This window comes from Emydura macquarii, unplaced genomic scaffold, assembly GCF_026122565.2.
Source record: "Emydura macquarii macquarii isolate MOO-44397 ecotype Brisbane River unplaced genomic scaffold, CSIRO-AGI_Emac_v2 contig_1263, whole genome shotgun sequence".
Classification (NCBI taxonomy): domain Eukaryota; kingdom Metazoa; phylum Chordata; order Testudines; family Chelidae; genus Emydura; species Emydura macquarii.
The window spans coordinates 9,862,121-9,885,646 of record NW_027131400.1 but is presented as its reverse complement, the minus strand read 5'-3'; the positions used below and the strand labels follow the sequence as shown (position 1 = coordinate 9,885,646).

The 23,526-nt window shown below is 39.6% G+C and overlaps 1 protein-coding gene across 1 annotated transcript in view; it reads left to right on the top strand.

Annotated features, from left to right (window-relative positions):
• Positions 1-23,526, top strand: part of POU6F2 (POU class 6 homeobox 2) — a 362,572-nt gene that overhangs the window by 319,370 nt on the left and 19,676 nt on the right. The window contains exon 7 of the mRNA XM_067550434.1: positions 19,055-19,261. Coding sequence (XP_067406535.1) covers positions 19,055-19,261 — 207 coding nt within the window. The remainder of the gene's footprint in view (positions 1-19,054; positions 19,262-23,526) is intronic.

Below are 23,526 nucleotides of genomic sequence, written 5' to 3'. Positions count from 1 at the left end.
CTTTTTGTTCTGTGTTTGTATGCCCAATGGAGTTCTAGTTCATGACAGGGGCTCCTACATGCTACTACAGTATAAATTATAATATTAATAAAGCAGTGAAAGAGAGGGCCCTAAAGGTTGAAACCCAAATACAATATCCAGAAGCTTCATTAAAGTTTCCAGGAACTGCCATTGTGTTGCACTCAAATGTACACTAAAGAATAAGGGTAAACTTAAACTTTACCTTGTTTAAAAGCCACTGAGGACAAAATCCTACTCACTTACCTTATGAGTCACACCTTTGGCTTCAGTAGGACTGCTCACCTGTATATGCAAGTAGTATTTAACCAACTATAACAAGGAAAAGGATAAATATTCCCCAAATTCCTCAACCTTCAGTTGAAATTGAAACCTAGTTTCAGACATGGCCAAAGAAAAATCTGATAAAAATTAGCACTATCTTTGGGCACTAACTACAGTGCTACCACAATAGTAAAGGGCAAAATGGCACATTATTGGCTCAGCAATGTTGTTTCTGTAGAGGTAGAGGGAAAGTCCTACAATTTGGTTGATTTATCTTTTTTTTTAATTCCTACTCTATTAATCTCCCACATGTTGCATTTAAACTGTCAAAATGAGATCTTCACTCTTTGAAAGCAACAAGCCTGATTCTGAGATGAGGGCTCCAACTTTGATGTCACATTTTTTGCCTGCAAATAACCAATGCTAATCACAACACTTAAACATCCAACTATCTCATTTGCAGACACATGCAGCTAGCTGGATGTCTCAGTACTCCCATAATTAAGTGAGGGTGCAAAATCACAGGAGGCCTGATTGAGTAGTTTTTGAAAATCAGGGCCAATATGTTTATGATCAAAACTTGACTTCCTTTGCAAAAATAATGAAAAAAACACATGCTAAAACTGAAACCTGAGATCATAAATATTTGACTGAAGTATGATGTTATATTATATTATATCTACATCGAAAAGGATTCTGATCTCACCAATGTCAGTTTTACCTAGTCTAACTCCATTTACATCAATGCATTTATTCCTGATTTTCATCTGGTATAAGTTAAATCAGAAATAGGCCTAATGATTTCATGTGAGTGTAGATTTGTGTCCATTAAGAATGGATATTGGGTCAAAGTACTGGCTTCTTCCTTTGGAGGCTTGTCAGTTTCCTTGAGCTATCAAATTTCCCTGGTAGATGTTGTCTGCTAAAGGGCAGCATAATCAAGGCTCTGTTACTATAAGGAAATGGCTGTTGTAAAAAAACCTCTTAGTATCCCAGTTATTTAGCTTGCCTCATGCTGTTAAGGTCTAGGGCAGTTTTCTTTCTCTCATATTTTGAAAACAAAAGACCACTGTGCACTTCAGAGCCAAATATGTTTGCATACTAAAGATTTCACGTCAGTGAAGGAAATAAGACAGAGGATTCTGGTTTGAACAAACTAATAAATAGAATTATTAGCAGTAATTATTTTTATATTCTTTGCTAACTTCACTGGCATGACTATTTTTGGATACTATATTATGGTGACAGTTAATCACACTTTTTTCTCCCTAGCTTCTTCCTCCAAACCTATTGGCAACATTTCTGTATATTTACATATTCAAAGCACCAAAAAGCTCTCATCTCTTAAGTATTTTACTGTGAGCTGGTTTTTGAGCAGACAGAAATATTGATAGTTTTCTAAGAGTCGTTAATACATGCTGCTTTATCTTAGAAGTGGGTAGATGGTATGACTTGTGAAGTTGGAAATCTACTCTTAGCCATAATTAAAATGTTTTATACATGAATTGCAATGAGGTAGGACTGTGGTAATTTGCACTTCAGTCATCCTTACCCCTCATAACTCACACACACAGAGTGGTTTCTCCCCATTTATGAGCTGAGATTTAACAACAGATGCTTTAGTGAGATTTCATATCATTAAGACTTCAATACTTTTCCAAAATATATTACAGAATATTCATTAGTTTAATAGGCAGTTTTATACTAATTAAAACTAAATTATTTTTGTCAAATAAGTAAACAACGTGCATTTTCTGTTGCGTTATCCTGTTTTTATATTGCTTTTGTTCACTTAGGGCCAGAGTCTTTCATTTTTACTCGGGTTGACTATACCCTTACTCCACCAATAGCCCTATTGATTTCAGTGGAACTACTCACAAAGCAAGGTGCTATTCAGCCTGAATAAAAGAAGCAGAATCTAGACCTTGCTCACTAATTTTTATATTTCAGTAAATCACGGTCTTCCCAGTGGCCCAGACTCTACTATCCTTACTCACGGTGTACTACCTTACTTACTCTGCAAGGTGGCTCATTGGCCCAGACCCTTAAAGTTTCTTGGGCACTTGTCTCCCATTTAAATCAGTGGGAATTAGGCATCTCAATGCCTTTGAGGTCCGGACCATTATTTCACTGGGATCACTTGCAGAGTAAGGTTCTAAGCAACATGAGTAAGAATGGCTGAATCTGTCCAAGTGTGAATTAGTGGAGTTCAGTTATCGCTATGGTAGCACTCCTTGACACGTGCAGTTGGTGTATACCAGTGGTACAGGAGCTCTAAGTTATAAAGAAGAAAATAGATGAGCTGCCTCAATGATTATTTATGAAATCACCTGAACTTGAGATAAAACTGTTTCCTTGGTGCACTGTGACTTGCTTAGGAACAGATCGTGAAGTCTTTACTTACCCAGGTGGGCCCAGAAAAATCAAAGGAATTAGTCACATGAGTAAGTTGTCATCACCATGTGTGTCAGTGCTGTATAATCTGGCCCTTAGAAAACATTTTTAATAATACATACATCTGAGGCTTTCTCTTGGCACTACCAATTTGTTTCTGTCCACCAGGTAGCCACATTTAGGATTAAATCAGGATCAGCAAATCCATCGTCAGTACTGCTCCCTTAATAGTACTGGTGCTTCAGATTTTCGGAGAAAAAAAATCTTATTGCATCACTTGTGCATCTGACGTGTGAGGAATATAATATCAATCTCAGGAATCTGTAAACCCACTAAATCTTGCCACGCAATCCACAGTGGTTTCACCCCACTCATATGGTGTGCTGCCGAGAGGCCTTATATTACAAAACCTCCTTTACTGTAACAAAATATATTGCAGTTCCCATTTTTGGTATGTTCATAAATAATGAAAACTTAAACTACATCTGTGAAAAAAATCGATTATTATTACTATTAATTTGTATTACCACAGGGCCTAGGAGCCCTAATCATGTGCTAGGACCCCATTGTGCTAGGTGCAATACAAACACAAAGATAGTACCTGCCTCGAACAGCTTACAATCTAAGGGTATGTCTTCACTGCCAGATCTGCGGCGATTGATTGAGTGGGATCAATTGAGCAGGTAGTGGAGACCAGCTCAATCAGTCCCAGAAGGACACTCCAGCCAACACCGGTCATCCACCTCCCCAAAAGGAGTGAGGCTGCATCGACAGGAGATACGCAACGCTGTGAAGACACTGCAGTACGGCAATGTAAGTACGTTGACTGGAGATACGCAAGCTACATAACGTAGCTTACATATCTCCCGTCAACGAACAGCAGCAGTGTAGACCAGGCCTAAGTATAACACAAAAGACAACAAATTCAGACAGACAGACGGGGGACTACAAGGAAACAATGGTGACCTGCCCTTATGACCCCACACGGTGGAGTAAGGGGGTGCAAGGTGGCCCTTTTCTCCCCTGTACTGACTATCCCCATTGTAGGACCATAGCATGGAGGGGAGTGAAACCTCTGTGGGTTGCTTTCCCTCCTCCCATGCAGTTGGGCAGGCAGGGGTGGGAAATGGGCAGTGTGTCCATGCCACCCCAGATGTGCTGACATGCAGATCTGAGCCAGCATGCAAGGGGAAGTATCTGCTACTGCTATAGATAAAGATGAGCGCATTTAGATTCATACTAAAATAGTTAAAGTAAAACCTCAACACATCAGTTTATACCAGATGTCTTCACTACTGTAGTCAAGGGGGAACTAGAAAGGAAACAGTCTCAGAGTTGCTGTTCTGTGCCACTACTTGCTCAGGGGAGATTATAAACTCTGTTCACTTACTCACCCACATGTAAAATTCAGCGGTAGATTGTGTCTTCCCCACTCTGAGTATGAATTATGGGATTTAACAGTAATTGTTTTGGTATGAGTTTAAGCATACACACCCGTGTGTGTATATATAAGTGAGCCTAATAGCCCTATCTAATTATAAAACACCATTACCAAATATATAGTGTCATAAGGGTAGTTAGTGGGGCTTGAACTTTGGATTTTCAGCACCAAACCCACAACTATCTATTCATATGAGTTAAAGACCATAAGAGCAGCCATACTGGGTCAGACCAATGGTCCATCTAGCCCAGTATCCAGTCTTCTGACAGTGGCCAATGCCAGGTGCTTCAGAGGAAATGAACAGAACAGGTAAAGGCCTATTATAAGATCAGAGAGTTCTAAGTAATAATTATAGCTGAAAAAATAGTTGCTAGGGACAGCCACTAATGGTTGACATGAGCACATGAACTAAGCCAGTGTATTACATAATGCTACGCCATAAAAGGGATTTTGGGCTTCTCTCTTCCGTCAGATGGTGACTAGAACAGAATTTTTATTGAGTCTGTTAGGCTATGAGAAGAAAAGGTCTTCTCTTCCTTTCTACCTGTCAACTCATGTGCATTGGATTAATGATGCATTTGATGACATGAGATAGAATATACTTTGGCCATTGTACTTATGATGTATGATGCATATACTATTCCTGCTACAACTCAATAAAAGAACTAGTTTAGGGTGCTTTCATTGAGATAGACACCTTGTATATACTATCTGCTTTGCATTTTATAGAATCTTTGACTGAAGACTCTCAAACAATGTCACAAACGTTACGTAAGTCTCACAACACCCCTCTCAGGTAGGAAAATATTATTATTGCCCTTTATACAGATGGGTAAGTTGAGGCACAGAAGTTAAGTGACTTGCCCAAAGTCAAACAACAAGTGACTGACAGACAGAGTTGGGGTATATAACCCTGAAGTGGTGGCTATTTTCCAACTCTGTTAATTACATTAGACCTACCTAGATTCTCCTTCCATTTTCAACTGAATTAAATATTAATTTTCCTTTTTCTCCTAAAACACTTGCATAGGTTTGCTATAACTGCCAGATTCCACCCTACAGGTGCTGTGTTTCAGTGGTGGGTGAAGTGATTCCCCTGAACAATTTATGTATCAGTTGCTAAAGCCATTTATGTGCTATAAAAGATTAAGCCTGTTTAGATTGTAAGCTCTTCTGGGAAGGGAAAAGTGCCTTTCTGTGTGTGTTTGCCCAGCATCTCTTTCAACCATGATTTGGGCCTTTGGGTACTATCACTGTATAAATTATTATTAAATAATAAGACCAACAGTTTTACTCAAATTTACCAATGGGTTTATGGTGTCTGACACCTCAGGAACAAGTGATGAGTGAGATTGTGTCATCAACTTTTAAAACCATAATTTTGGTGCCCAGATACAATATTGATGGTCATGTTAGTAATGCACTGATGGGTTGACAGACAACAATGCATTCCTAATGCACCCATCACTATAGTATCTGGGCATCAGGGAGATGGTTTTATAATAGCTAGTGGCATAATCTCGTGCATCACTTGCTCCTGATTTGTCACATACTTGTTGATTTGGAACCTTTAATCACTTTCTCTAAAATAGAGTTTAGTGTAATTTCAGACATTGTTCCTGCCTCAGATGGGCTGTGGTTAGCTCTGATTTCTCCCTTGTGTCTACTTATGTCACTTTAAACTTCTAGCTTGAAAATTATTTCTAGATGGTCTTCTGTAAATATTTTACATAGTGTGGCACAAATTGATAATGAGGCAGCTGAAACTAGGATTTAGTAATGGGCTACATATCCTTTCACCTTGAACTTATTGGTTCAGATCAGACCCTGGTTTGCTGTGCTGAACGTTATTATCCTCTGAGGTGTTGTTTTGTGTTTGATCTGAAATTGAGGTGCTGATTTCAGCCCACTTCCTGGGTGGACAAGTGCCCAAATAAAAAATACACACTTACTACTAATTGGCACCAGAGTTATCAGTCTTGAGAGTGAGAGGTCAAGACGAGAATATATTTGAAGAATGAAATATCCTCTGACCCCTAGAGATGGCCAGTCTAGATCAGGCTTAAAATTTCTTTCAAAAGCACAAAAATCACCAAGATATAAAAAGCAAAATATATTAAATATGAATTCTCAGCTCTAGTTTCAACAAACTTTTACAAGTTAAACCATTTGTAGAACAACTTCCACAAGGATAATACAGAACATCAAAGTAGTGACACAGCTGACACACATGCTTAGCCCAAGCATTGCAAAAGCAAGCTGTTGTTTGATCTCTTGCATCCACTTCCATGCCCACTGAAAATGTGGTGATACTCCAGAAGAGACAACTGGAGATAACAATAAACTAGCAGCATCAAAAACTCCCCTATACTTATACTGCCTATTTACCACTCGTCAGCCTTAACTATCAACTATTTGAACTACAGATTGAGTCACTCAGGCGGTTTCCTTTGGCGCACAATGTAGCGTCTCTCAGATTCTGGAGTAGACACGTGGACAGATGCTTTGGATAACAATTCAGGTATTGGTTCCTCAGTGATAGGAATCAAAGGAACTGCCGTGTCCTGAACTTCAGGATTTAGGTCAGTCAGATCAGGTACAGCCAGTGCCATGACACTTTGTTTGGGGGTAAATCCCAAATCTGCTCAGTGTAGTGATGCCACATCACAGCACATGATGATGCAATGGCATTAGAATAAGGTCCCTTCTGAACACGGATAGTGCCAGAAACCCACTTGTGGTCACTTCTGTAATCTCGAGGAAGAACACATTGTCCCATCTGTAACTGTATAACTGAAGAGTGTCCATAGTCCTTTGCTTGATCAGTCTACTTGTTAATTACCTCCCTTCACAGGTCAGGTTTAACAAATCCAGGTGAGATCAGAGGTTGTGTCCTAGGAACAAACTTGTAGACAACTGATTGGTTGTTGCATGTGTGACATTCTAATATGCCAACAAGAAGTTTTCAAGTTTGGCCTGTAATGAATCTGGTTGTTCTGTTGCAGCTCTCAAAGCTTGAATAGTATTCTTCTAAGCCATTTGTTACGGGATGGTATGGATGACTTGCAGAAAACTTCAGGCCACTTGAAATATCCGTTCTCTACTCCTAGAAAATTGGTACACAAGAATGGGTCTGTGAATCCAGATGAGTTCATTCCCAGGGAGCATTTAGCCAGTTCCAAGGATGAAGTGGTGCCAAGCCAGTCATATTTGTATCTTCTGACTGCCAGAACAGTCCTCCGCTAACTGTTCAATCTGTTCGTCAGTACCTAGCCACCAGACATATCCTTTAGCCAACGTCTTCATTTTGACTACACCAGAGTGCCCTGTATACAACTCCTCTGGGACCCTGGCCTGTAGTTTTGTAGGAATGATGGCACGAATTCCCTACATCAGATGTCTTTGAGCAACTGTGATTTCATTCTTCTGGTGTTTAGGCATTTCTGAAAATCAGGCCCTTTAAGATTCCTTATGACTAACTCATAACAAAAATGGGGCTAAATTTGTTGAATAAATTGTTCTTTCAGAACCAGCTTTAACAGAAAACCTACGTAACTTCTGACTTTTATTTGGTCTGTTATATTTCTTTAAGTTTTTGGTATGTGAAAATCCCAACTGTGTTATTAGGGATGTTTGATGAGAAGAGACATTTCTCTGACTACAGACGTATCCACTTTAATAGAGTACCATTATATTTGCTTGAGAATAATTTCAGCACACAATTTCAACTACAATGAAAAACAAAATTTTCTACAGTGTAGTGTAACTGTACAAACACTACTTGCTAAAAAAAATGTGCTGTAAATATAGGAAGGTGGAATGTCAAACTCAATGTTCCATTATGGTACTTACCATGAGATATATGAACAATGCTAAACTTTGAAAACCATAATTCTTTACATGCAATAACAACCCAGAGATGTATCATTAACTGATGTCCTATTCTCTGAAAGAGCATTCTGTTGTACCATGTTTTCAAGCTTTCTCAGTGGTAAACATAATGTAATGTAATATACCAAATATGCATAAGATGATGTAAACTATCATCCCTTTGACTCCAGTAGACACAATTAGATTCAGTCAGACTGCTTTAGTCCTTACACCCACACTCTTCATCTTTAAGGAAGTCTACATTGGTGTAACTTACATACTGAAGAGCCAGGAAAAGGTGTAAATTGAAGTAGCACTCATTGACTTGAATTTACATCTCATGCCTTCCAGTTCTTCAGTGTACAAAGTACACATTAACATAGAGTCCCATACATACTGGTAGAGTTGATGTAACTACGAATATGGGAATCTGACTGAGTCCAAAAGAGTCACCTGCAAAATCCTCACCCTGCTTTATTCTGTCCCTTACTCACTCTTATTATCCTCAAACTATCTCTGCTCATGGGACAGTGACTATCAGGAAAGAACCTTCTATTAATGCAAACAGATTCTGAAGGCAATTTATTAACCTGTAGAAAATGCACCACACTGTAATCAAACATTGTGCTGTGTACCATAGTTTACAAGGACTTACCTCTTCTCCCATATTTCATACATACGTTTGGTTTTATAGCTTACTTGGACTAATTCAAAATCCCAAATTTGAACACTGAAACAAATAGGTACAGACTTGCTGGCTAATGAGATGTCTTGTTATCCTGTTGGTCCTACCATCAGTGGCCTCAACATCACTATTTGGGCAAATGTTCAGTAATTTAAATGATCTAACACATTTCACTCATTTCCACTTTTCTCATTCTTCTCTTAATGATTGCAGAAATGTAACATAAGATATCTCTTTATCTTGTGCAGCGTGATGCTGATGACCCTTCTGATTTTGGTTATTATCTGAATTTCTGTATACAAACACTTTTGTCCATTCAAAAACTCAGAAAGGAAATGCATTTGATGATATTTTAACTCCCAATAAGTTGTACATTGCAGAAAGCTTAAAATCTTTCTTCTGTCTTAGAGAATGAATTATATGTGTTCCAATGTTACCACTGCAGAGCTTAAGGACTCAAGTACCACAAAGTTGTGATGACCAGAGTTATGCACTGCTAACCATATTGTGGCCACTGAGCTATTTACAGAGTGGGCAAGCAAAATATTTATATGGACATCTGATTCATGCCTGAGGATCATCAAACTGAAGGCCAGCTATAGGATGTGCACATTTGTGGATAATCATCTTCTATACTACCCTTAGTCCAACAACATTTCATCATCTTCCTGCTAAAAAGTCTGTGTCACTCTGAGTGGATGATTTTATCTCAGACATCGTTGATACCAGTCACTTCAGTGGCAATGCAATGGATTGACAAGAAGCTTACTTGAAGGAAACCTTCAGTGATGGATGTTTGGGACTCAGATGATCAAGCTGGAAAGTAATACATAGTACTTTGTTCCTTTATATACTGGGTGGCAGTATTTGTTGGTGCTATTTTGCACTCTAATAATTATAAGTTACTTTTAACTCCACAGAAAGCAAAGGTGAGTTAGAGTTGCAGTGGAAATCCAAGGATCAGCTAAAGGAGAAGACAAATGAAATCAACAAGAAAATGCAGGCCTTGCCAAGGAAGCATAACATGACCAAAGCATTTCAAAGCCACTCTGGAATGCCATTGGTAAGAAGACAATATAACTCACTGTCCAGTGGCCCTGCAATGAGTTTTATTCTTGCAGATTTCTTACCCAAGCAAAGTGTGTTATCAGAACGGGGGAGCTGATGGACAGGATTGTTTTTCATAGTTGTTGCTTTTATCTTTTGGCACACATAGCCTTGACACATTACCTTTCAGAAGAAGATCTGAAGTATGGTGTTTCTCCACATCCAGACAGATTTACCACAAGGTGTGGAAGTGACTGAAGTCACACATGTAACAGATATTTATTTAGTGACATTCAGAGAGCTCTTGGTGGGTGATGAAATAGTTCCTAAGGATTATCAGGATGAGATGAGCTATGGGAACTGCCACCATGTGTCACTACGTATCGTTGAGAATGAACTGAAGGCCTGCAGGAGGAGGGCTTTATCAGTGCAACGTAGACTCCTTCATTCCATTCTGTGCAGTCTTTGGCACAGACCAGACCTGATGGGTCCCTGGATGGTTCTGAGCATGCTATGGATGGCTGAGCTAAGAGGCCACACATGGACCCAGATGAAAAAGAGCTTACTGGCCACCAGACCAGTGTCTTCTATAGACCCTATGAGTTAGAAACTATGTGAGCAATAAATACATTGCTGCTGGTGGACCAATTTTCTACAGCTGGCGAATGGTGCTCCCCAAGGTACTGATCACCTCCAGAAAAATGGGAGCAGGAGATTCACATCCAAGATCAAAGACATTTTGACTGCTGCTGTTCCCTTCTGGCCACTGAACTTGGTTGCTTGAATGTTGGAAGACTAGTGCAGAGCAAGAGTCCTTTTCTGTACAGTCTGATGCAGACCATGGTGGGACGTACCAAGCAAATAATTTCACCATCTGACAGCTATTGAACCCCTGGTGATCTCCTTGTGAAGAATATACAGCATTGAGCTCCAGTCTAAAAATAATTGTTATTTCTCTTTAAACATTTGTTTTTATTAATGAAGTTGCTTTATTTTCAATTACACTGTAGTATCCTTTCAGTATTGATCTGGGGTTTTCATTCTGTCCTATTAGTGGCCATCTGTCCTCCCTGCCACCAACTTAGCAATTCTCACTACTTTAGGTATAAGTCTTTCACATCTATTCTGCTAATGATTCGGGATGTTAAATGGTTTTTATGTGTATACGTTTTTTGGTTTTTTAGAACAGCTTTTCCATTAGTTAAACGATCAAACTGGAGACGTTTTTCAAGTGCAATGCGACAATAATAAAGCCAAGCGACAAATGCTTTTGGGCCATGTTACCGAAAAATCTTAGCATTTTCCTTCAATACTTCACAACCCATTTTCAAAACAAGCGGCAGCATTTGTTTGGCAGCAGCCTTTGGTTTACATCAGAAACAGCCCAATGAAGCCCGTCTTTGCTTTACTCAGCTGTTCCTGAACAGAGACAAAGGCAGCTGTTAAACCATTCATTTAGCCACAATTTGCCATCTGCCTTTGGCTGTGCTAGGGAAACCGCCAGACAAGGCTGCATGCCTGTTTCTGATTGAAGATTAATGCTTGTTGGAGAAGAACTAATTAAAAAAACCTAATGCATGACACATATTAGAACATAATAGTAACTTTTTAAAAAATTTCAAACCCCAATAAATGTAACAGCAGCAATAAGAAAAGATCCACGCTTGGGAAATAAACAACTAATACTATACTTTTAAACAAAAACACACTTCTATATCTGAAGTGCAAAAATGTGCACAATTAGCAACCCCATCCTGCAAAGGTGGAAGCAGCAGCTCTGTGGCTTCCTCTTATTGTACTGGCAAAATAATTGTGAAAAACTTATACTCAATAAGCCTAAAGATGCTAAAGGTAGCATAGCCTGGAGGAATGAACATAGGGATTCTCAGCCTGGCTCTGCCACTGATCCATTCTGTGGCCTGAGATAAGTCTCTTTGTTTCCCCATCTGTAAAATGAGGGTACTAATGCTCTCTTATTTTGCAGTGGAGACAAATTAATTAATGTTTGTGATAAACTCAAATAGTACAGTGATGAGAGTGAAAAAAAAAGCCCTAACGAAGTGAAGAATTCTGTATCCATTGCAGACTTTAGATGGTATGAAGTAAATAAGTTGGGACCACTAATTGAATGACAAGGATAAAACCAATGAATGGCTGACTCATTTCCTGAGCACTATCTATCCTATGGAAAAAATAGTTTGTGATCATGTAGTTAAAGACTGCATCATAATGCCTATGCACAAGGGGACCTAATATAATTTGCAGAAGCAATCTCACTTCCAGCATTTCCTAACTTCTGAGAGCTTGTGTGATGGGGTGTCCCAGTCTCTATGGGTGAGTTGCAGGGCATGCTCTCCATAGGGGGAGAGATCAAAAACGAGCAGCTCAGCTCTGTCTGGGTAGACTGAGCAGGAGAGCAGTGGGTATTGCAGCCTCCTGCAGAGAAGCCACTGGGGCTCCAAGGAGCTTGCACCACACTGCATAGTCAAGCCACCACTGGCCCTTCAACCACAGAGACCGAGGATGATGAGCTACTGCCAACAAGGGAAGAGGTTTTAGAGCAGTGTTTCTTAACCTGGGGTTTTAGAGGGGTCGCAAGTGCAGAGCTGGTATTGGGGGTGGCAAGAAAGGCAATTGCCTGGAGCCACAGGGGCGCCATGAAACTAAGTTACATGCCTCAGCCCCGTGGGGGTGGGACTCAGGCTTCAGGGGTACAGTAGTTTGGAAAGGTTAAGAACCACTGTTTTAGAGGGTGACCTGAGAAGACTCCAAAGGGGATCCCAAGATGGTGTACATGGAGGAACAAAAGGAGGGATAGAAAGTCACACAGAGAACAAGTGTAAGGGCTCCTGCCTGTAGGCCATGTATCAAGACCATTATTTTGAAGGGCCCTAGGTTGGCACCTGGTGGAGCAGGGTGGGCCTGATTTCCCCTACCTGTAGTCACAGACTTTTACCATTGGGTGACATTGTCCTTGATCCTAGCTGCTAGATCAGGAGGCCACAAACTTCCACCACTGAGCAACATTGCCACTGATTCCAGCTGCTAGGCAAGGCAGCCAGAGGCTCTTGCTGTGGGGCAACATGGCCATAGACTATTGCCGTTGGACGACCTTGTCACCGATTCTAGTCATGGTGGCCACAGACTCACTGTTGGACGATGCTGTCAGTGACTCTCGCCGCTAGACAAGGCAGCCAGGCTCTCATCATTGGACGAACTTACCACTGACTCTAGGCGCCAGGCAAAGCAGTCACAGTCTCTCACCGTTGGGTGATATTGCCACCAATTCTAGCCTCTAGTCAAGGTGACCATCTACTCCCGCCACTGGGAGACATACCCCAGAGTATCACCACTAGGAGATACCGATGGCCTTGGACACAAACTCCTCCAAGAGCTTGACTTTGCAATCTTAACAAGCTTTTAATATAGTTTATTTAAATATTGACATTAAACTACAAAAAAGTCACATTCAAGTAGCAGCATCATTTAAACATAAGAAAGAAAGACACTTCTGTAATCATGTAATGTTAGACAATGTACATTAAAACAAAATGTACGTGTAGTTTTCCAGCATTATTAACTGTTTGAAAAAGCTTTGTTAAATTAAATATATATAGTTAGACACAAAAAACCATGCATTATAAGCAACTGAAAAGAGGATCTTATAATGAGAAAAGTCAGGCAACCTTAATAATAGGCAGCCTGCCAGCTCCACCTATAATAATGATAATTATAGTCATATAGTAGCAGTAACAGTGTCTTCAAAATTTTCATTTAAAAAATGAAATCATGTTTGAATTTATAGAACAAAAAATGTTAACATTTATTTATAAAATGTGAAGGTTATTTTTCACCCTATGTTATTTTCAAATGATTGGATGAATTTTTTTGAAGAGCAAAATTTTATTTTTGAAGATGAGGGCTTTACACACCAAGATTCGGTAGGGCATGAATTTTTGGAGACCAAGGTATAAACCTCTGACACTTCACTTTCACAATGCTAAGAAATGCCTGTGTAATTAGGAGTACCATTCACTACCCAAGGAGACGTTGGATACCCTCACACATTAACTTTTTTTTCCCCAAGAGAAAAGGTCAGTTCAAATACCACTCAAATACATATCTTCTACCCACTGACATTTTACCTCCCTTAGTTGTATGGTTATTTTTTAATTGTGAAGGAAAGGAGTTGTTTTACGGGATTGTACAGGCACAGGCTGTTAATCAGCTGTGTGATGGATTTTTGGACACAAATGGCGCCTACGAAGAGACCACCAAATTGATTTTCACTTGCAAACTAAGGGACCAGTCCTAGAATCCTACCTCATGTGAATAATCCTGAATAACACAAGTAGTCCCAACAATTCCAGATTCAAGTCCTAAGACTCTGATTTGATTCCAGGCTTCCAGAGAATAAAGCCAGGTCATTATACTAGAGCTGAGAGAATAACTGATTTTTCAGTGCAGTGGCTGAACCAAACAATCTGAAGAAAAAAAAAGTTTTGAAACTAAACTGAATTTTTTCTGTTTTTCTTGATGAAATGAAAAACCAAAACAAATTTGTACAGGTTGAACAAAACATTTCAAATGTTGCTTCAAATCAATGTTATCAAAATGAACCATTTTGACTTTTCCCCAAAAATTGTTAGTTTTTTTCAGCAAAAAACTATTTGCCAAATTAAACCCGAATTTCAGAATAGTTTCAATCCCTTAAAATGCTTTTTTTTTTTTTTTTTTTTTTTTTTGGGGGGGGGGGGGGGGGGGGGGGGTGGAGAAACACACTAAAATTACTATTTGCTGAAAAAAAAAATTCCTAGATCTTTGTTCTAGCCCAATCCTACAGTGTTAAAATGAGTTTAATATATCACACCACAAAGGCACCAAAACCTTTGTAGAAGTGGGAGGGTCAAGGCCAAACTGCCTCCTCACCCTCAAGTGGTGAGTCAGAAGCCCTCTCTTCTAGCGCCACAGCAAGCCCTGCGTGGGAAAAAGGTGTATTTGCAGTGCCTCCCCAGCAGAATCTATTATTCTGCCAAGAAAAAAAAAAGATCTGTGGAGGACATGAATTCTGTGCTTATGTTTCTTTTGTTAAAAAGTGGGGAGGCATGGCCCTCTGACCTTCCTGGTTCCAGTGCCAGTATCACACCATGTGACATTTCACCAAGCAATCAAACAAATTAAAACTATTGCAATTTTTCTTTGATGTTAGAAATGAACTGCTCAACAATAAAAGCTATTCAAGTTTGGGAAGCATACAGAAATAAACGAATGCCCATAATTATTGCTCACTAAAAGAAGCAGTTGATGAGTCTTTTACATCTTCAGAAGTAGAATCACATTAAAAATTTGAAATCCTGGCACCACTGAAGTCAGTGTCAAAACTCCCGTTGACTTGAATGGGGCCAGGATTTCATCTTGGGCATTTTAGAGTTAGGCCCAAATCAAAATGCTGGATTGTCGGGAAAGTTAGGATTTGGGTGAAAATTTTACACCTGATTTTAGTTCAGCACTGTATTTTGTCTGGAAATTGTAGGGGCCAGATGCTCAGCTGGTGTAAATCATTTAAGTTAATGGAGCCCTGCGGGTTAACATCAGCTGATGATCTGACCTGATCCATACAGGTAAGAGAAGATGGAGGCCCTGTGAATAACTCTTCCAGAACTGCTCTGTGTGTTATGTTACATACTGAGTCTCACTTACTGCCTCACTGCCAATGTTTTGTACTTGCTTTGAGTTGTATGGAATCTGGAAAGGATAGTGAAATAGAACCAAAAAAGCTTTTAAAATTATGCTTTTGTAGTATTAGTATTACTAAGAAGAGTTTTAGTTTTTGTTTGTTTGTTTGTTTATCTCCAGGGATTGTTTAGGAATTTGAGTCCTATCCTAGACTTCGTAAGGAGAGCTTTAGACCTCATGGTTACCAAGATTAGACATGTTCCTCCATGCCTCTTCTCTTCCCCCTCCCCCTCCCCCCCCCCCCCCGCGCAATGTGTTTGTGTGTCTAAACTTATAGAGTAGCTCAGTATAATGTATCCTTTCCCCACTCTGTCTCTGGCTGTGTGTGTACAGTGCACAAAGTACAATATGGTATAACACACACTAACATATATCGATGTCCTTCTACTTCTGACCTTACAAAGTGTCCTCTTCAGCGATGTCATTCTATAAATGTCCAGCTGCAATCCAAGAAATGCATTTTAAATGTGGATGCAAATATTTCTATTAGTGAAAAACCAGAGCCACGTTTTTTGCCTTACAGGACTAAAACCCTCATTGTTAAAGTAATAGGTAACACTTCAAGGCCATGTCCTTTACTGACATGGTGAAGTGAGGAGATCCCTGTGCAAAGTTTCTACTGATGACGTGAAGAAGAGTTCTTCCCATTTGTTAACATCTGTTGACAGTGAAAGAATATATTGTATAGCCCATAAACCTTCCAGGACGTGTGAGCAGGCTGATATGTTGTACTCTATACTATCTTAATTAATGATGAAATGTCAGAACCTTTAGCTTGAGGTCTAATAATTATTCAAATTAATTCCCATTTGTTAATGTGCTATCATCCCCCCATAGACTGTAGCATAGGTGCAGCCCAGATGAGGGTGCCTGAAATAGTGTGGTCTGGAGAAAGATACAAGTGCAGGGGCAGACCTAAATTCTAAGTCTGACTCTGCCAATCATTTGCTGTTTGATCTTGGGCAGGTTACTTCACCTCTCTGTCTCAGTTTCCCTATCTGGTTATTTAACTATCAACCCTGCAGGGATATGGTAAGGATAAATTAGATAATATTTTTACAGTGCTTTGAATGTGTAAAATGTACCCTGATGTCAATACATAGTTCAAATCAATGGGTTGAGTACTCCTCCTGGCCATCCCACAGAAAAACTAGTTCAGGGTGGAACTTTTGCATTCTCTTCTGTCTTCATTTGAGGACTACAATTTTCCTCTTAGTCTCTCTGCTCTTCCCACCTCATGCTTCCAACCCCTGACTTCTTTACAGAATGTTTAGTCTAAGAAAGAGGGCATGTCAGCATCGCCCTGGACAGAACTGGATGCCACTGAGTGATATGTCAAAGCACATTTGATGGAGGCCTGTCATTCTTCTCTGTTGGAGCTCAAATGTGTATCCTCTTTAATTTTCAAAAGGAGACCCAAGGTCTTCCCCTAGTCTTGCTATCCCGTATAATATTTCTGAGACCTGCTGACCAACCCACTGGTATTCTTACTAAGCAATATTTAATGCTATTTTTACAGTGAATTGTGTTAAAACTTATACCACATTGTCCATAAGGTTAATGACACAGAGTTCCTTTGCAAAGTCCTTTGAAATCTACAGATGAGATGTGCTATATAAGCGCTAGGTGGTATTAGTAGACAGTGGGATTTGCTGCTGTTCATGCTGGAGATAACTTTGGCCCTTACCTATCTTGAAAAACCATTTTTAATGAGCCACATCTGAGGTGTGTTTATGTGCTCCAATATTTGTGAAAAAGATCCTGCTGCCTTTCATTCAGTCTGTCATCTTATCTTTATTTCAGTTTTATAAGTATGTTAATATTTCAGGGAATTGCTCACTGCTCTAAACTCAGATTTCAAATACCTAGATATTCTAAAACCTTAGGTTCAAATGCCAGAGGGGTCAGCTCAGCCCTTCTTCCTTCTGAGGTATCTGAATAGAGTTGAGTGTAGGTGACCATGTGTGGCTCTTTCAGATGAGACCTCAGAACTGAGACCCTGTCTTTTCTTATGGACCTTAAAGACTCTGAAGTGATGTGTAAATTACCCTTATATTAATTTATACTCCTTACACCAAAGGCTCTCAATGTACTAAATACTAAAATGTAAGTAGCCATGGGGTAAGAGGGAAAGCCCTTTCATGGATCAGTAACTGGTTGAAACATAGGAAACAAAGGGTAGGAATAAAAAGTCAGTTTTCACAATGGAGAAGTGAACAGCGGGTTCCCCGAAGGTTCTATACTGAGACCTGTGCTGTTTAATGTATTCATTAATGATCTGGAAAGCGGGTGAACAGTGACGTGGTAAAGTTTGCAGACAATATTCAAGATAGTTACATCCAAAGCAACTGCAAGGAGTTACAGAGGGATCTCACAAAACTGGGTGACTGGGCAACAAAAAGACAAAATTCAGTGCTGATAAGTGCAAACACTGGGGAAAAAAATCCCAACTATACCTATACAACGATGGATTCTAAATTAACTGTTACCACCCAAGAAAGAGATCTTGGAGTCACCATGGACAGTTCTCTGAAAACTTCCTCTCAGTGCTCAGCAGAGATCAAACAAACTAAAATTATGTTAGGAACTATTAGGAAAGGGATAGAAAATAAGACATAAAATATCATAGTGCTACTATATTAATCCATGGTGTACCCAGGCCTTGAATACTGGGTCCCTTTCTGGACAACCCATCTCAAAAAGGATACAGTGGAACCGGAAAAGGTTCAGAGAAGGGACACAAAGGGAAATGGAATGGCTTCCACAAAAGGTGAGACTAATAAAAATGGCGTTAAGTTTAGAAAAGAGACAATTGAAGGGGGATATAATAGAGGTCTATAAAATCTGAATGGTGTGGAAAAAGTGAATAGAGAAGTGTTATTTACCCTTTCACACAATACAAAAACTAGGAATTACCTGACAAAATTGAGAGGAAGCAGGTTTAATACAAACAAGAGAAAATACTTTTTCATACAATGCACAACTAACCTGTGGAACTCATTGCCATGGGATGTTGTGATGGCCAAAAGTACACCTGGACTCAAAAAAGAACTGGAAAAATTAATGGAAAATAAGTCCATCAATAGCTATTAGCTAAGATGGACAGGGATGCAACCCCATGCTGAGGCAACCCTAAACCTCTAACTACCAAAGGCCAGGAATGGATCACTCCCTAATAGCCCTATTCTGTACACTCTCTCAGACTTTTTGGTACATGATAGTGTTGGAGACAGGATGCTAGGCAAGACTGAACATGGTCTGACTCAGTATGGCAGTTCTTGTTTTCTTAATCCCCTCCAGATTTGTCTCCCTGTGTCATTTTTTATAAATGTAAGCTTTTGCCCATTTTATTAGCCAATATGTCAATTCTCCCTAGTTTCTGTGTTGTGCTGCTTAGTTGTCAGCCAGAATTTGGCTGCATTTAGCTGATCACCAATGCTCGGTCTTGGTTTACCTGATATGGAATTCATGTCTGTCTATGTACATACACACACACACTCGCTTAAGTTTATATATTTATAAACTATATAACAAGTAATTATATATAATAAATATTTGTGTTATGTGTAGATTTTCACCCATTGTTTTGTTTCTTCTAGATTATTGGAACAATTCCACTGATGCCTAATCCAGTCCCATCCAATCAGGCAGCAGGAGGAGCTCAGGGCCTTCAAGTGCAGCCAATTACCCCACAGTTATTGACCAATGCCCAGGGTCAGATCATTGCTACAGTCATTGGAAACCAGATACTACCAGTGATCAACACCCAGGGAATAACACTATCACCACTCAAACCAGGTCAACAGGTAAATGATCTATAGTTTCAGTGATTTTAAAAACAGCCACAATGGAATAACCATGTGCTCCTTATTCACTTTCATAGCCTTTTTTAAGAGTTCTCTGTTTTGTTACAATTCTGTCTCATGTAATTAAAGATTCATTTTAATTATATTCAGACTCATTCAGTCAGTAAAAAAAAAAAAGAATTGAAATAAGTAGTTTTGCTTTTATCTCTAATCCCAGCCTATTCACTAATTTCCTCTGTAAAAAAAAAATACATATATATATATATATAATATGTGTGTGTATATGCCCAAAGAAAAACAAGGAAAAGCTTCATGCAAAAAAAAACGTCATTCAATATAATGTACTATGCAATCCACAAATTTCAGGATGGATATAGCCACTTCAATAGTCCAGAAAAGGCTTCCATAGTTCCTTATATCCTTCACGATTGTCTTATGCTCTAAAGGCAAGATTAATTAGCTCTCACCACCTTTGTAAAGAATGAAATGCTGTCTGATCCAAAACCTTTTCATCTGAAAAAGGAAAAGCCAATTGTAGAACAGACCACTGCAAAGATATCAAGATGTGATTGCCAAGAAAAGTCATATTATAAAAGGGTCGGTCATTTGAATGGTCAAGTTATGGTGGTGTTGTTATTGAACCTTTGTTTATTTTTAGACACCACTAAGCCTACCCAATACCCCACCCCTACCTTGAATACTAATTAGCTGTCCCATGTTTTTGAGAACTCTGGGATATAATGGATTATACGGTTGTCTCATAAAATGCTAATGAATGTCTAAAAGGGCCATTTTCTTAGATCTCACACCTTTCCATCGCTGCACTGTTCTTTAGCCAACCTGATCCTTTGGTCATGCGAGTGAGGAATTTTGAAAAGTGTTCAGCATTGGCCCAACTCTACTCCCATTGTAATTACTAGCTAAGCCCCCATTGACATCAGTGGGAGCAGAGCTAGGCCAATGCTGAGCGCTTTTGAAAATGCCACCGTTAAATGTTTAGTAACAGAGTAATGTCAAGAGCCCAGGCCATATATTCCCCGGCAGTGGAAAATCAGCTTATGGGTTAGGAAACTCAGCAGGCTCCAACCCACAGTTTCCTTCTGATTGTTCCACTGAGGTGACAGAGCATTCCCAGCAGGCATGGGGTGAGACTCACAAAAACAATTGCTGTCCTGAGATCCCCGGAGAAATCCATGGATCTTAGGACAATCATGAAGCACAGAAACCTTTTTAGCAGTGACCTAAAAAACATCACAACTCTCTGCCGAGCCATGCTCTGCCACCCATTCAAGCTAGAGCTGCCAGTGGTACTAGGTTCCCCAAAATGGGTGGGAAGGGGTTGGATGGCAGTGGAGCCTGGGCCTCATCCCCTCCTTTGCAGGGCTGACAAAGTCAGCCTCACATGGAGAGAAGCACATGGAGAGAATGCCTCTATGAACTGTTGCTAGGTGGTGCAACTAGTGGCATTGGGACGGTCAAGTGGCTGAAGAGCCACTACCTGAGCTTTCCATATTGTATGTTAATTTTTCATCCCACCCAAGTGCCATGGCGTGGGCACAACAGGCACACAAGAACAGATTGTCAGCTGGTGTACGTTGCCACAGTTCCACTGAAGGCAATGGAGCTACGACAATTTACATCAGTTGAGGATCTGCTACGTATTGTACAATATAATTAAAACGTTACTGTAAATTGCCCACCAGTAAATGAAGGAGGCAGAGATAGTTGTTAAACAATGTATTGGCTTCAAGTTATATTGAGTATGAAGGTGAATCTTTAAAAGCAAGCAAACAAATCCTTAGAGGGATTTTATTTTCAAAGAAGAAATAGCAAATATTTTTTCGAGATTTATTTAAGTAAAGGTTTTTCAAAACATCAGCAGCTCTGGGCCCAATCCCGCTGACCTTATTCAGTCAAACTCCAGGACTTCAGTGAATTGCCCCAAGTAGTTCAGCACCAAAAAAAATTCCCTTTCTTAAATCTATTGTAAGCAGATCTAGAAAGGCCTCTTGAGTATGGATGTAAAAAAAGATTGAATGCAAAATTACCAGTATATTAAAAATACTATAAAATCACTATTTTGATCAGAGCTACAGAAAAATAGTTTTGTGTGTTTGTGCTCCCTCTACTGGTTCTTCAAGCTTTTACCTAAAGGCCCCAACTAAAGTCAGTGGAGTTTTGGCATTGATTTCAATTGGAGCAGAGCTGAGGTATGAGAACATGGTCCTACAAGTTGATAATGTTGATGCACAGATAAAGAATCAACTGAGATGTAACAATACTGACTGTTGTGCCATTTGAAAAGTAAATGGGATGCCACAAGCAGTACTCAAGTTACCCTGTTATCTGCCAAATATAGTGATGAACCCAAGTCACAAATTTTGGCTGTAGATATGAACCTCCCCACGGTCCAAAAGTGTTTCAGTCCAACATTTTGATTCAACTCATCTCTACTCCTCTGCTATAAAAGCTAATATTCAGAAGAGTTGAGCACCACAACTCCATTTAAACTCAGTGGGAGCTGCATATACTCAGGATCTTTGAAAATCAGGCCCATGCTGTATTTGATAGGTAATTTTCAAATTTCTTAAAGGGTACTGGGGGAAAACAATTGCAAACCATTTTTTTAGGTTTTGAGAATGTAAAAATAAATCATTGAAGTAAAAATGATACAGTAAAATGTTCGGGTTACAGCCAGATCTCAGCTCATCACGCAACTTGCCATCCTCTTGGAAATTCAACAGTTAAGGAAACTCTGAAGGTTGTGTCAAATACTCTTCTGCAGTAGGCTCTGACTATTCATTCAATGTCTATCCCAGTCAGTCATAACAATGGCCCTGAGGTTTTCTCTGAATCTTTCAGCAGATCCAGCCATGAATGGTCATGTAAGACATCCTAGCCTCCTGGAATTTCTCTAGACACGTGTGTCCATTGTAAATTACAGTCAAGCAAAAAAGACTGGTGTAACTGAGAGCAGCCACTAACCCTCAGTGATTGTATTTCATTTAAAAATATTTTTCTTTTATATATATAAAAAGAATGTATACACCATGAAAAAGTTTTTCCATTGTGAGATAAAAGTATATGCAGAATTTTTACACTTGGAACTACAACTAGTATATTGTTTCAGAATCAGACATTAGGCAACAAATCTGAGGAACTGTTCCAGATTGATGTGGCGTTAGAGGAGGTTTTGGAACAAATTGATAAATTAAACATTAATAAGTCACCAGGACCAGATGGTATTCAAGAGTTCTGAAGGAACTAAGATATGAAATTGCAGAACAATTAGCTGTGGTATGTAACCTTTCACTTAAATCAGCCTCTGTACCAGATGCCTGGAGGATAGCTAATATATCGCCGTTTTTTTAAAAAAGGTCCAGAGGCGATCCTGGCAATTACAGGCCAGTTAGCCTAAGTTCAGTACCAGGAAAATTGGTTGAAACTATAATAAAGAACAGAATTATCAGACATGTAGATGAACAGAATATGGAAGAGTTACCATGCTTTTGTAAAGGGAAATCATGCCAAACCAACCTATTGGAATTTTTTGATCCTGTGGATATAGTGTACTTAGAGTCTCAGAAAGGCTGTGACAAGGTCCCTCACCAAAGGCTCTTAAGAAAACTAAGCAGTCATGGGATAAGAGGGAAGGTCCTCAGATGGATCAGTAATTGGTTAAAAGGTAGGAGGCAAAGGGCAGGAATAAATGGTCAGTTTTCAGAGTGGAGAGAAGTAAATAGCAGGATCCCTCCAAGGAACTGTACTGGGACCAGTGCTGTTCAACATAATCATAAATAATCTGGAAAAAAGGATAGACAGTGAGATGGCAAAGTTTGCGAACAATACAAAACTACTCAAGATAGGTAATCCAAAGCTGAGTGCAAAGAGTTACAAAACTGGTGACTGGGCAACAAAATGGCAGATGAAATTCAGTGCTGATAAATACAAATAAATAAAAGGAAGCACTTCTTAGAATCATAGAATCATAGAATATTAGAGTTGGAAGGGACCTCAGGAGGTCATCTAGTCCAACCCCCTGCTCAAAGCAGGACTAACCTCTGCTATATCATCCCAACCAGGGCTTTGTCAAGCCGCAGCTTAAAAACCTCTAAGGATGGAGATTCCACCACCTCCCTAGGTAACCCATTCCAGTGCTTCACCACCCTCCTAGTAAAAAACTTTTTCCTAATGTCCAACCTAGACCTCCCTCCCTGCAACTTGAACCGTTGCTCCTTGTTCTGTCATCTGCCACCACCGAGACA